Source organism: Rhamphochromis sp. 'chilingali' (assembly GCF_963969265.1).
Source record: "Rhamphochromis sp. 'chilingali' genome assembly, chromosome: 17".
In the NCBI taxonomy this organism is placed as follows: Eukaryota; Metazoa; Chordata; class Actinopteri; order Cichliformes; family Cichlidae; genus Rhamphochromis; species Rhamphochromis sp. 'chilingali'.
The window spans coordinates 14,214,402-14,227,661 of record NC_137944.1 but is presented as its reverse complement, the minus strand read 5'-3'; the positions used below and the strand labels follow the sequence as shown (position 1 = coordinate 14,227,661).

Genomic DNA, 13,260 nt, shown 5'->3' with positions numbered 1-13,260 from the left:
CAGAGGTCAGTAATTTGCACCAGAGGTACACTTCAACTGTGAGAGACAGAATGTGAAAAAAAAATCCATGAATCCACATGGTAGGATTTGTAAAGAATTTATTCGTAAATTAGGGTGGAAAATAAGTATTTGGTAACCTCAAACAAGGAAAATCTCTGGCTCTCACAGACCTGTAACGTCTTCTGTAAGAAGCTTTTCTGTCCCCCACTCGTTATCTGTATGAATTGCACCTGTTTGAACTCATCATCTGTATAAAAGACACCTGTCCACAGCCTCAAACAGTCAGACTCCAAACTCCGCCATGGCCAAGACCAAAGAGCTTTCGAAGGACACCAGGAAAAGTATTGTAGACCTGCACCAGACTGGGAAGAGTGAATCTACAATAGGCAAGCAGCTTGGTGTGAAAAAATCAACTGTGGGAGCAATCATCAGAAAATGGAAGACATACAAGACCACTGATAATCTCCCTCGATCTGGGGCTCCACGTAAGATCTCATCCCGTGGGGTCAAAATGATCATGAGAACGGTGAGCAAAGATCCCAGAACCACACGGGGGGACCTGGTGAATGACCTGCAGAGAGCTGGGACCAAAGTAACAAAGGTCACCATCAGTAACACACTACAACGGCAGGGAATCAAATCCCGCAGTGCCAGACGTGTTCCGCTGCTGAAGCCGGTGCATGTCCAGGCCTGTCTGAAGTTTGCCAGAGAGCACATGGATGATACAGCAGAGGATTGGGAGAATGTCATGTGGTCAGATGAAACCAAAGTAGAACTTTTTGGTATAAACTCAACTCGTCGTGTTTGGAGGAAGAAGAATACTGAGTTGCATCCCAAGAACACCATACCTACTGTGAAGCATGGGGGTGGAAACATCATGCTATGGGGCTGTTTTTCTGCCAAGGGGACAGGACGACTGATCCGTGTTAAGGACAGAATGAATGGGGCCATGTATCGTGAGATTTTGAGCCAAAACCTCCTTCCATCAGTGAGAACTTTGAAGATGAAACGAGGCTGGGTCTTCCAACATGACAATGATCCAAAACACACCGCCCGGGCAACAAAGGAGTGGCTCCGTAAGAAGCATTTGAAAGCCCTGGAGTGGCCTAGCCAGTCTCCAGACCTCAACCCCATAGAAAATCTGTGGCGGGAGTTGAAAGTCCGTGTTGCTCGGCGACAGCCCCAAAACATCACTGCTCTCGAAAAGATCTGCATGGAGGAATGGGCCAAAATACCAGCTACTGTGTGTGCAAACCTGGTAAAGACCTATAGTAAACGTTTGACCTCTGTTATTGCCAACAAAGGTTATGTTACAAAGTATTGAGTTGTATTTTTGTTATTGACCAAATACTTATTTTCCACCCTGATTTACGAATAAATTCTTTACAAATCCTACCATGTGGATTCATGGATCTTTTTTTTCACATTCTGTCTCTCACAGTTGAAGTGTACATCTGGTGCAAATTACTGACCTCTGTCATCATTTTAGGTGGGGGAACTTGCACAATCGGTGGCTGACTAAATACTTTTTTTGCCCCACTGTATCTCTTTTCACTCTTGTATGCTTTTCATACAAGTTTCACACAAGACAGATACAAACTTTATAAGATTTATATATATCTTTTCCATATGGGAATCTTTGCAAGTGCCCAGTGTTTTCTCATCGAGATGCATGTCATATTCTTCATACGATAGTTAAACTGTCAAGGGTTGACAATTTGTTCAAACACAGTAAGAGAGAAATGAGACACTGGCAGACCGACTCAGAGTTTCAAAGACGTGCGCACGGGTGAGAGTCTCTGAGCAGACTAACACACCGAGCACCGTTTACTCGCTTTATTTATAAGGCAAAATGGGTTATATAATACTTCCTCTTTCAACTGAAGAGGGGAGAGCTCAGGCATTGTCTTAGCTATCTAACTTCTGCACACAAACTGAAAAACAACGACACAGCAGTATTCATGCTTATCTGACATCGCAGACACTGAAGTAAAGAATGCATGTATATGTCCTGTCTTTGTCAAACATCTCACACACTTAAGCAAGGAATACATTGTGTTCTTTTCAACAGTAAGCTTTACCGTGTGAAAATATATAAACACTTGATTATAAGGCATACTTGTTTCTACTTGATTATACTTTAATGATTTAACTAAAATAAAAATTCTCTTAACATTCCCTCCTGATGTTAATATATTTCACATGTTTTACTCAATGCATAGTCACTTGTTAGTCACATTTTCAACTTGCACGTCATTCAGTGAAATAATTAAACAACAAGCTTGTCAAGATTGTCATAGAGATTTTCTTCTCTCTCTCCCACACTCAGCATACCATACTGACGATAGGGATCCTCCATAACTGACTGAGCCAAGACATGGTTTCCTAACATACGCTTGAACATGTTTGTCATTATGCTTCTCAGACATGGGATAATACAAGCAATGAAAAGGCAAAATAGTAACATCACACTGAAAAGGGCCAACAGGCCTTTAATCAGTAGAGATTTCCAAGAGCCGCTCAGCAGCCAGTCCCACCAACCTTGAGTATCGGTAACGTAGTCCTGCTGCTGAGCGTCTCTCAGTTGTTTCAAAACTTTCAAAGCATTTGTCATGTTTAATGAATGGATGTTATCAGGTATGTAGGTACAACATGTAGTGTTAAACAATACGCAGAGACCACCTTTCTCTGCGAGAATGATGTCTAAAGCCACTCGGTGCTGCATGACAGTGATGCGAATTGCATCAATTTCTTCATTCTGTCCTTGATTAATGCGGGTTGAAGCATTTAAAAATAATCCAAAACGATAGTCCAGGGTTTCTATCCGTAGTGCGTGTTTCCCTACTCCTATCCATGGAAACAAAGCGTGTATTACCTTCTGGCTCTTGGTCCAGAGTTTGAAGTCATCTGGTACATCAGAACCAAGATATGGATCATGGGGCTTGAGGCCTGTGCTACGTTTAGCTCTGGTGTTGCTGTTTTGGTCCTTTATGGATCCACCTATCACCATCACAGGTTTTCCTGGTGTTGAGCAGGTCCCGGTAATGGCTTTGTCATATATGCAGAGTGCTTCAGCCTTGGTTGGGGGTTTTCCATACACTGTGGCATGGAGTGCTGTCGTGGGCATATGTGAGCAGACATAGCAGTTTGCGGCATTGTCTTCTCTGTGCACTCTGTCATGGACATACCGGTACCATGCATTGTTCAGCCACGGGTGGTTGTGTTCTTTGTCTATCTCCTTCAGGTGCGAGTTGTCGTGGGTCCACCTCTTAGGTCGGAGAATAATTGGTACTGTCTTGTGGGTTCCACTGGGCATCAACCAAAAGAGTGTCGTCATCAGGAGGATAGCCATTAGACAGAATATGTAGCACATGAGTAGTTTTCGTTTGATGTCACAAGCGCCCAAGCACAACAGCTTTGGGGCTGGAACTGGTGCTAGCATTGATTCTGAAGCTGGTTCTTCTTCTGGATTTATCAGGTTGTTTTCCTCAGTCATCTTGTTGAGATTTTATTCAGGCGTCCCTGGTGTTATTATTGGTTCTGCTCTTCGGTGGGATAGGTCAATCTGATCTTCAGGGCGACCAGGCACACCCGAGCTCCCACGTGAGTAGCACTGCCGAGGAAGCACAGGGCGGGAAACCCGTTCAGCCCTGTCCTCCAGCAGGGGTTCACGTAAGAGTCAGGGGAACCGGCGTCTTATTGTGGTGCAAACACTTTCTTCACGTGGGATTGATGAATCCACGAAACTCGTTCGGCTATCTTACACGCTGTGGGTGTGGTAAGTAGCACCTGGAAGGGACCTTCCCACTTTGGAGCACTCCAGTTTTTCCGCTGGAGGACTTTAATCAGAATCCAATCACCGGGGTTCAACCTGCAAGAAACTGAAGAAAAGTCACTCGGCAGTTGATTGCTTAATCTCACTTCTTTATTCTCAAATAGTTTTGTCATCCATTCTGCCATTGTTGTTTCTGCAATAGATTTATTAATTGGCTCACTCATTATGGGGAGTGGAAAATGTCTGCCATGTACGATTTCAAATGGCGTTAGACCACCTGTTCCTTGAGTTATTCTCATCCATAATTTAACCAAGCTTAGACATTCAGGCCAAGGTTTTTTAGTCTCTTCCATACATTTCCTCAACCTTTGTTTAATTGTGCCGTTAGTTCTCTCGACTAATCCTGCACTTTGTGGATGATAAGAACAGTGATGTTTTATGCTGAAGCCTAAAGCTTCAGAAACTTTACTTATTACTTCATTTACAAAATGTGTGCCATTGTCTGATCTTATCAGAGATGGAATACCGTACGTTGGAATAAAATGATTACATAGACATTTTGCTACTGATATTGCATCTGCTTTTTTCACTGGGTATATTTCTGGCCACTTGGAAAATACATCAATTATCACAAGTGCATATTTGGAGGATTGTGATTCATTTAATTCTATGAAATCCATGTGGACAGTGTGAAATGGATGCGGTGGTATAGGGAAATGCCCTCGCTTTGGACGTAGATTTCCCTGTGCGTTGTGTCTTTGGCAAATCATACATGTTCTGATAAACTCTTGTGCTGAACTTTCAAAATTTTTTGTATAGAATTGTTTATTAAGAATATTAATCATCCCTCCTGATGACACATGAGTTTTCCCATGTGTCACTAAAGCAGCAGTTCTATGCAAAGATTTTGGAAGCACTGGTTTGCCATTACACATCATAAGGTTGTCTTTTAATTCTGCTCCATCTTTCACCCAAGATTTTTGTTCACTCAGCGATGCTGTTTTCTGTGCATCTGCTAGTATTTCTAAAGGTATTAGATCTATGGTTTCTGTTGTTAAAACATCAATTTGTTTTTCTGCAGCTGCTTTTGCTGCTTTGTCAGCAAAGTTATTTCCTCTCGTAATTTCTGTGTCATCCTTTTGATGAGCTGCACATTTGCATAGTGCTAATTCTTTTGGCAACGTTATTACTTCTAATAGCTTTTTTAGAAGGTTTGCATGTTGAACTGTGTTGCCTGAGGAAGTTGTCATTCCTCTGTTATGCCATATTTTAGCGAAATGATGAACTGCTGAATAGACATATTGACTGTCTGTATAAACATTAACACTTTGACCCTTATATAAAGTACATGCTCTGATGACTGCGGTTAGTTCTGCGCTTTGAGCAGAGTTTGAGGAGCTGAGAGCTTTTGCTTCTATCACTTTATCAACAGTTGTGACCGCATAACCCACACAATTTCTACCGTGAATGTCTTTTGACGCTGAGCCGTCCACAAAAACATTACTGAAACTGCTCTGGGGGGAGCTGTATATATCAGTGCGAGGTTTTGTATCTTCCTCTAATTTTTGAATGCAACAGTGTTGTTCTCCGTCCAGAGAAGTCGGCAAAAGTGTACTTGGGTTTAGCTGGCCACACTTCTCTATTTTTATGTGTGATTGTGTAAGTAGAATCCCCACATAAGAAAGTTGTCTTGCATGCGTGAGGAAAGAGAGGTTCGCTTGGAGCAAAATAGAGGTCACTGCATGTGGGACTTTGATGATCAATTTATGTCCTAGAACAATGTCTGCACATTTTTTAACTGCCTCTGCTGCTGCTGCGCATGCCTGAACACAGGTAGGTAATCCAGCAGCTACAGAGTCAAGTTTGCATGAGTAGAAAGCTAATGGACGTTGTTTTTCTCCAAAAGCTTGAGTTAAGACTGCTTTCATATACCCTCCTGCACCATCAACATGGAGAACGAAAGGTTTTCCATAGTCTGGTAATGCTAAGACGGTACATGTCTGCAGTGCTATTTTCAAATCAACGAAAGCTTTTTCTGCTTCTGGAGTCCATTGTACTTTGTCTTTTAATGCTAGATCTTTACCATAAATGAGGTTCTGTAGTGGTTGAGCTAGTAATGCGTATTCTGGAATCCAGCATCTACAGAAATTGCACAGTCCTAAAAAACTCATCATTTGTTGTTTAGTTACTGGTTTTGGGGCATTTTGGACTGCTATCTTTCTGCTCTCTAACAGCTGCCTGCCTTGTCCTGTCAATTTGTGGCCAAGGTATGTTACTTCCTGGCTCCACAATTGCAGTTTATGCTGTGACACTTTATGGCCTTGCTCTGCGAGATGTTGCAAAACTGTTAATGTGTTTTCTTTGCACTCATCTTTTGTATGGCCTGTGATCAATATATCATCTACATACAACAAGAACTGCCCTGGGGCAGGGAGCGTACAAGATGACATTGATTTTCTCAAAGCCTCTGCATACAGAGTTGGGCTATTCTGGAATCCCTGAGGCAACCTTGTATAAGTATACTTTTGATTGTCAAAGGTGAATCCGAATAACTTCTGTGAGTCAGGGTGCAGAGGTACGGAGAAGAAGGCATTGGACAAGTCTATTACAGAGAACCACCGTTCTTTTGGTGTTACTTGATTTAGAATTGTGTGTGGATTTGCAACCACTGGAGGTATTTGCTCTGTTACCTCATTTATTGCTCTTAGATCATGAACTAAGCGATATTTTCCTGTATTAGCCTTTTTTACTGGAAAAATTGGTGTATTACACGTGGCTTCATTAGTTTTCACGAGAATACCTGCTTTTTGCATCTCTGCTATGACTGGTCTGATACCTTCTTTTGCCTCTGCACTCAAGGGATATTGTGGTTTTACAGGCCTATATGAGGTTGTAGTTTTCACCACTACTGGATCTGCTCCTTTTATTAGGCCTACATCCGTGGGTCCTTGAGACCATAATGTTTGTGGCAGCTTCTCTAGTTCTGGATGTGCTTCAATTGTTAATACTTGTCATTCATCTTGCTCTGTTGTGGCTAAATGTGTGGCTGGTGTGGCTGTCACCGGCCAACACAGCGTTAGCCTCATGCACCCAGTTCTACGGCCTTTTTGCCAGTCCTCACACTCTATTTTGTCATATCTGTCCATCTCTACATTTCTCAGCACTGTGCCTAACTCAGACCAAGGCGTTTGGTCGTTGCGTGCAACAGATACATGAGGGTTGCATATCTTATTTAAGCGCTGCACTGCATCTGTCTGTAACACTGAGCATACTGCATTACCACTCTGTGTCACATACAGGTGTTGTAGGACTAGTTTTTGCGGTCCTAGTCTGTGCACTTGTTGATCATAAATTTTGTCTGGACCTGGGACATATTTATACCACAAGGTGTTGTGATATTTTGCTGGGTCCTGTCTATGTGAGTGCTCAGGTAAGTACATATTAGCTTTGGCCTCTAATGGTTCAAGTTTTGGTAAATCTAAGGCCCAGTAATAATTTGGCTCACCTAAACCTTCACAAACAAAAATATCTTCAGTTTGGCTCTGACTTTCAGAGAGTAGGAGTCTGGCTTTCATGCCACTTTCTTCAGGAAAAACTCCTATTTTTAATTTTGTTAAAGCATCTCTTCCTAACAAATTTAGTGGACAAGATGGATCATAGATGCACTGATTTTTGCAGGCACGGCCACTATCTCTATGTGACATAAAAAGGGGGTCGGTTAGATGCTGTTTTGTCACATGTCCTGAGGCTGATTTCACGATTAAGGTATCTTTTGAAGAGGTTAAATTTGGGACTTCTACTGTTAGGACAGTTTTACAAGCACCTGTGTCGCAAAGGAATTTTATTGGGACCCCGTTAACGTGCACTATAACGGTGGGCTTTGCTTCTGAGCCTAGCAGCAGTTGTTCAATGTTGTAAACTTCCCCTTCACTTGTTTCACTTCCCTTTTCTTGTGCTAGTCATTCATCACGGCGTCTGCGCCTGTCATCTCCACCTTCCTGTTCTTGGCTTACATTTCTACAGTTTCGAGCAAAGTGCCCGATTTTACCACAGTTATAACATCTCATATCTCTTCTATCTCTTCTTTGTCCTGCTTTTTGCTTTCCCCTACTTTGCTTAAAACCTGCCGTGTGTTGCTGTCCTGAGAAGGCTATAAAGCCTGTCTCTGGATCAATCATGAAAACTCCTTCTGTTTATCTTTAGTTTTTGAATTTTGACTGCATGCTCAGCATATTGTAGGGCTTCAGGCAAGGTTCCTGTATTTTGAGTGACCCAGTGTTTGTCTACATGTGCTTTTATCTTAGGCAGTAGACCATTTAGGAAGGCATTTTTTAATTGTTGTTGAAAAGCAGACAGTGGATCGGCATCATAATTTAGCCCTGAGTTTTGTCTGAAAACTGGGCGTAGGCGATCCAAATAGTCTGATGCTGTCTCTCCTTCCTTTTGTTTGCACTCTCCTATCTTTCCATAATCTGGCCTTGGGGCTAAAATAACTTCTATTCTGCCATACAAGTTATTAAGCTCCTGTATTAATTGGGGAGTGTCTGGCCCCAACACGTCACCGTTTAAATCATTTCCTGTAAATTGACCTCTAGCTCTAGGAAGACTTAAACCTAATAAATCTTGAAAAACTTGATGAATCTCATGACCATTTAAACCCCACCCCTGACGGATCAATTCCACTGCATCTCGCCACGGCCGGAAGCCTTCTTTAAGGGGTGGCACATCTTTTAGTACATTCTCTCTGTCTTTATGAGACCAGGGTCGGAATGCATAAATTAAAGGCTCACCGTCTACTGGTATGACTCCTTGGGCGTCTGGGGGACCAGTGGGTTGACCGTACCTGGGGTTAGATAAGGCTACCATTGGAAACTGACCTACAATTTCTGTTTTTTTGGAATGACCATGCTTAGTCATAAGATCAAGTTGTTGTCTGGCCTCCATATAGGGATTTGAAACAAAAGGTTTGTGAGGAGAGCTTACAGGAAGTGCTGACGTAAGGTTAGGTGCAGCTGCTGCAGGCTGTGCAGGCTGAAGAGCATAAGGAGGGGGGTATGGTTTTTCTTCTCCTGCAGTTTTCTGTTTATCTTTAGTTTCCTGCTTTTGGGCACGTTTAGCAATGCGTTTATCGTTTTCTACCATCCACGCCTTGAAAAGGTGCCATTCTGCTAAGCGTTTTGCTTTTTTCTTTTGGCTCTTTTCCTCAAATAATTCTTTTTGTAAAGCAGCCTTTAAAGCAGTTATTGATTCTTGATTGCATTTGCCTTGCCAGGCTGGGCAATAAATTTTATGTGGATTTCTCCACCTATTTGCACTGACTCTTCCTGCATTTGGACAGTTTTTTTCCAACCATCCTTCATCTGCTGTTAATTTTACTTTAGTTTTAGAGTTACCCATTTTGAACTAATTACGTCAGAACTGTGACACCTTCTTTGGCATGAAAAAGTGAGAATGGGTTTTCGATAACAGCCTTCTACTCTCCCACTAATTGAGAGAGCGGTTATCAATTTTACGTGATGAAGCACAACCCTTTTTTCCACCTTTACCAATACGTGAGTGTACACAGGAAAACAGTTTGAGAAGTGGTTCGACCGCGTATTGGGTCGTAAAAACAACTCACTCCTCACAAACAAAGCGCGTTTCTATGATTTTTATTGAGATTTTCCGTAGGCCTATTTATTTGTGTAACACCTTCACCTTCAGCCACTCTTCTTGAGTGACCGGAAACCTGTTCCGTTGCAGCCACTCCCAGAGCGACCGGAACTTTTAATAGCGATTTTTCTAGAATTTCGCTCTTGCCTGTCGTCTTCTTAGTCCCGCATGGACACTGAGATCTGTCGGCGTACCTAGGTTTACACACTACTTAAAGGAAAATCTCAATATCAACGTATTTTAGCGCTTGGTGGAATGCGTGTCATATTCACCTCTACTGTGGCGCTGCGTTTTAAGATCCGGTGCTCATCGGGTCCTGGAGCCGTGAAGGCCGAACGCTGACCGGAGATCGAATTCACGTTCCCGGGTTTTTCGTTTTACTGATCAGATTTCTTCCAGCGCAGGCGTCACGACGTCAGGATCCGATGGAGACCGTCTGTGGAAAACTAGACGTTAAAATAACAGTCAGTTCTCCGGCTACGAAGGACCAATTAAATGTCAAGGGTTGACAATTTGTTCAAACACAGTAAGAGAGAAATGAGACACTGGCAGACCGACTCAGAGTTTCAAAGACGTGCGCACGGGTGAGAGTCTCTGAGCAGACTAACACACCGAGCACCGTTTACTCGCTTTATTTATAAGGCAAAATGGGTTATATAATACTTCCTCTTTCAACTGAAGAGGGGAGAGCTCAGGCATTGTCTTAGCTATCTAACTTCTGCACACAAACTGAAAAACAACGACACAGCAGTATTCATGCTTATCTGACATCGCAGACACTGAAGTAAAGAATGCATGTATATGTCCTGTCTTTGTCAAACATCTCACACACTTAAGCAAGGAATACATTGTGTTCTTTTCAACAGTAAGCTTTACCGTGTGAAAATATATAAACACTTGATTATAAGGCATACTTGTTTCTACTTGATTATACTTTAATGATTTAACTAAAATAAAAATTCTCTTAACATAAACTCACCCCATACTTTTGGGAGCATGTCTGGAGTCACATCAGAAACTCATAAATCTCCTCTTTTTAACATAGGTTTCGGTTGTACTGGTAAAAAAGCACTTTGAAATCAGATGATTTCTTTTTTCAAAATACTACGTTTTTACAATATTTTAAGGTTGAAAACATTTTTAAAGCAGCATCAAATAATTGTCAGAGTCAAAGTGCTGGCGTTTCTATCAGCAAGGTATTAATTATATGTGTTTATAAAAACAATACCTTTGCTTATAAAGATTAATGAAGCTACAGAAGTCAGACACTTATTTTCTTCTGTGACTCTGAAAATTACACTCATTTGTCATGTAATTAAAACTTTGGATAAGTTGTTGTTTGTGTGTTTGTGCTTGGTAATTACAAGAGACACTATCAGTATAAACACGTTCTGTTTCTAGTTTTCACCAACAGTTGCACACCAATACACACATTATACATCATGCTGCGTGTTAAAAAAAAATGCAGTGCTTTCCACCATAAGGGACACCTCGTGGCCAGGGCCGGGCAACCCAGTTGTCTTCACCCTTCCCAGTGTGGTAGCTCTTTTTTTTGTGTGTGAAATTATTTTTTAACCATTTGACTTGAATTTGATTTAAGCAGATGCATATTCTTTGTGATATGACCATATAGGAAACAAATGATCATTTAGCCATTTATTTTTAGCTCAAAATGACAACATTAACACAGTAAAACAGGTCTCTTTCTTAAACAGAAGCCTGTCATGCTTAACTTTTGAGAATATAAGTAAATCTTTCTTTAAAAGAACTCTGTCCTGCTTAACTTAAAATTATATAAATTAATAGAAAGCAATAGAACGAAAAATATTCTTGTAACTGTGCACATTTAGTGCATTTAGTACAATTGGCTTCAGTTGAGGTATTATTTCAGCTTTTCTAATGCTAATCAGCTGCTCCTGTTTGTAAACCCACTTGTTCCCATGATTACGCATCATAACTCATCATCATTATTAATCTATGTATTACTTTTATGTATTAGTCATCTATTTGTTATAATCATCTATCCTTGCAGTTGTCTATTACACAAAATAAATTATATTATCACACTTCTGGCCACATAGCGCTGATATTCACTGCACATGCCCATATTAACCTTAACCAGAGGGTTTAAAAACAACAAACCAATGTTTACATACCATATCTGCTTCTGCCGTGGCCTGGTGGACAAGAAATTGGTTAAGGGTTCCCCGAGCTTTCACGCCCCTCATGTTCTTCATGTGCCCACCACTAGAAGCATGCCTATGGAAAAAGTGCGCCGGCACACAGTGCAGTGCGTTTTATAGGTGTTATCATGCACTTTTCCAGCCAGGTGTTTTCCTTTTCCCATTCCTCCCCGTACTTTTGCAGCCTTTTTTTCTTTTCTTTCTCTGAGCAACAAACATTGCTGCTCTGATGCTGGGCTCACACTGTGCGATTTTTGGCCCATTTTGAGAAGATTTTTGAGTCGTGCGACCGATTTGGTGATCGGCCCGATTTTGGCCTTCATCGTGCATCGTGTAGTATACGTGGGGTAACGAGAAGCGATTAACACCTCACGACCAGCTCCCGATCATCAATCGCTCGTGAGGGTGTCACCACAGCCGCTCACACTGCACATGCGCAAACACGTAAACGTCGGTGAAAAAGATGGAGCAGCACGGCTGTGCAGCGTGTGATCTGGACACAAGCGATGGAGGCACAACTTGTAGAACTTTGGAAAGCTCATCCGAGCCTTTTCGATGTGGCATCACAAAATTATCACGACCACAACAACCGTGAAAATAGTTGGATCTACACTGCTGCTTAATCACAGCTGCCTGATCAATGTTTTTCATAAGCAATTTAGCAAAGTTGATGGTGGTGGTGTGTCTGTGTGAGTGAAAGACAGACAGAGAGAGAGAGAGCGACAGATTTTCTGTTATAACCTTCATTTCATGGACGCACAGTGTGAGCACTCAGGTCGCATCAGAGCATCGGGCGGTATAGTGTAAGACCTGCATCGTGACCTACCAACTTCTAACCCCTGCGAGTCAATCGTGCAGTTTGAGCAGGAGCTGAATAACGTGACTGAAAAAAAATCGCACAGTGTCTGCCCAGCTTTAGGTGTACTGTTGTCCGAGACTTGCACCGCAGTGTCGGCGTTTGTTCCCCTGTTGGCCATGCTTCTTGTTGTGGTCATCTGTTGTCTTCCGGTATTTTCTCCGCAAGCGACCTTTCCTCGACCAATGAGATGAGCGGTAATCTGAATTGTCATACTCGAATTGTCATAAGTGTGCTGTCAGCTCATTGGTCACAAAGCAGGAGAGGGGCTGGGAATTATGTTTTCAAACAAAGCGTTAATTCCATAAACATTTATAGACTACTTTTGATTCTCACTGTATTACGGGACAAAGTGCGTCCCTTATTAGCTCAATACGGGACGTGTACTTTTGTTTCTAAATACGGGACGATTCCGTTTTTTAAGGGACGGTTGGCAACCCTAACCACAATTAATCATGTGAAAAGTGTGTACAGAATACTGTGTGCCTGTATTTGAGCAGTCATAATTAAAGCAAGTTATACTGATTTAGTTTAAGTTCTTTGGGGTAAAAAAAGTTTTAGTTTTATTAAAATTTTAGCATTTCACGTTTTAGACTATATTTCAATAAAAAGTAAAGCCATTTTTGTTCTAGTGCTGCTTAATTACATTTTTGTATAATCTTGAAGTTTTTAATTTTCATGCCATCCTGCAGCTATTTGTGTCTTTGTATATTGTTACCATGGCTACAGATGTTACTCCCTTCTTTTGCCAGGATAAGGGGAAAAGCTTTGTTTTTGCAATTAAAACTGTGCCG

At 41.7% G+C, this 13,260-nt stretch overlaps 1 protein-coding gene and 1 long non-coding RNA gene across 3 annotated transcripts in view; both read right to left on the bottom strand.

Moving 5' to 3' along the window:
- LOC308384310 overlaps window positions 1-12,882 on the bottom strand; it is a 31,524-nt gene extending 18,642 nt beyond the window's left edge. Inside the window, exon 1 of the long non-coding RNA XR_013969307.1 lies at window positions 11,584-12,882. This is a non-coding gene — a long non-coding RNA (uncharacterized lncRNA). The remainder of the gene's footprint in view (window positions 1-11,583) is intronic.
- Window positions 1,764-10,050, bottom strand: LOC308384308 (uncharacterized protein). Of its 2 annotated transcripts, none has more exons than XM_080862803.1 (2): window positions 9,700-10,050; window positions 1,764-3,881 (listed from the first exon to the last, which is right to left on the bottom strand). In XM_080862803.1, the coding sequence occupies exon 2, from the start codon at window positions 3,494-3,496 to the stop codon at window positions 2,270-2,272; it is 1,227 nt and encodes a 408-aa protein (XP_080718929.1). In that variant the 5' UTR covers window positions 3,497-3,881; window positions 9,700-10,050; the 3' UTR covers window positions 1,764-2,269. The 2 variants fall into 2 exon arrangements, with proteins under 2 accessions (XP_080718929.1, XP_080718930.1); XM_080862804.1 differs by having other exon boundaries at window positions 1,764-3,871.
- Window positions 12,883-13,260: the final 378 nt, after the last annotated feature.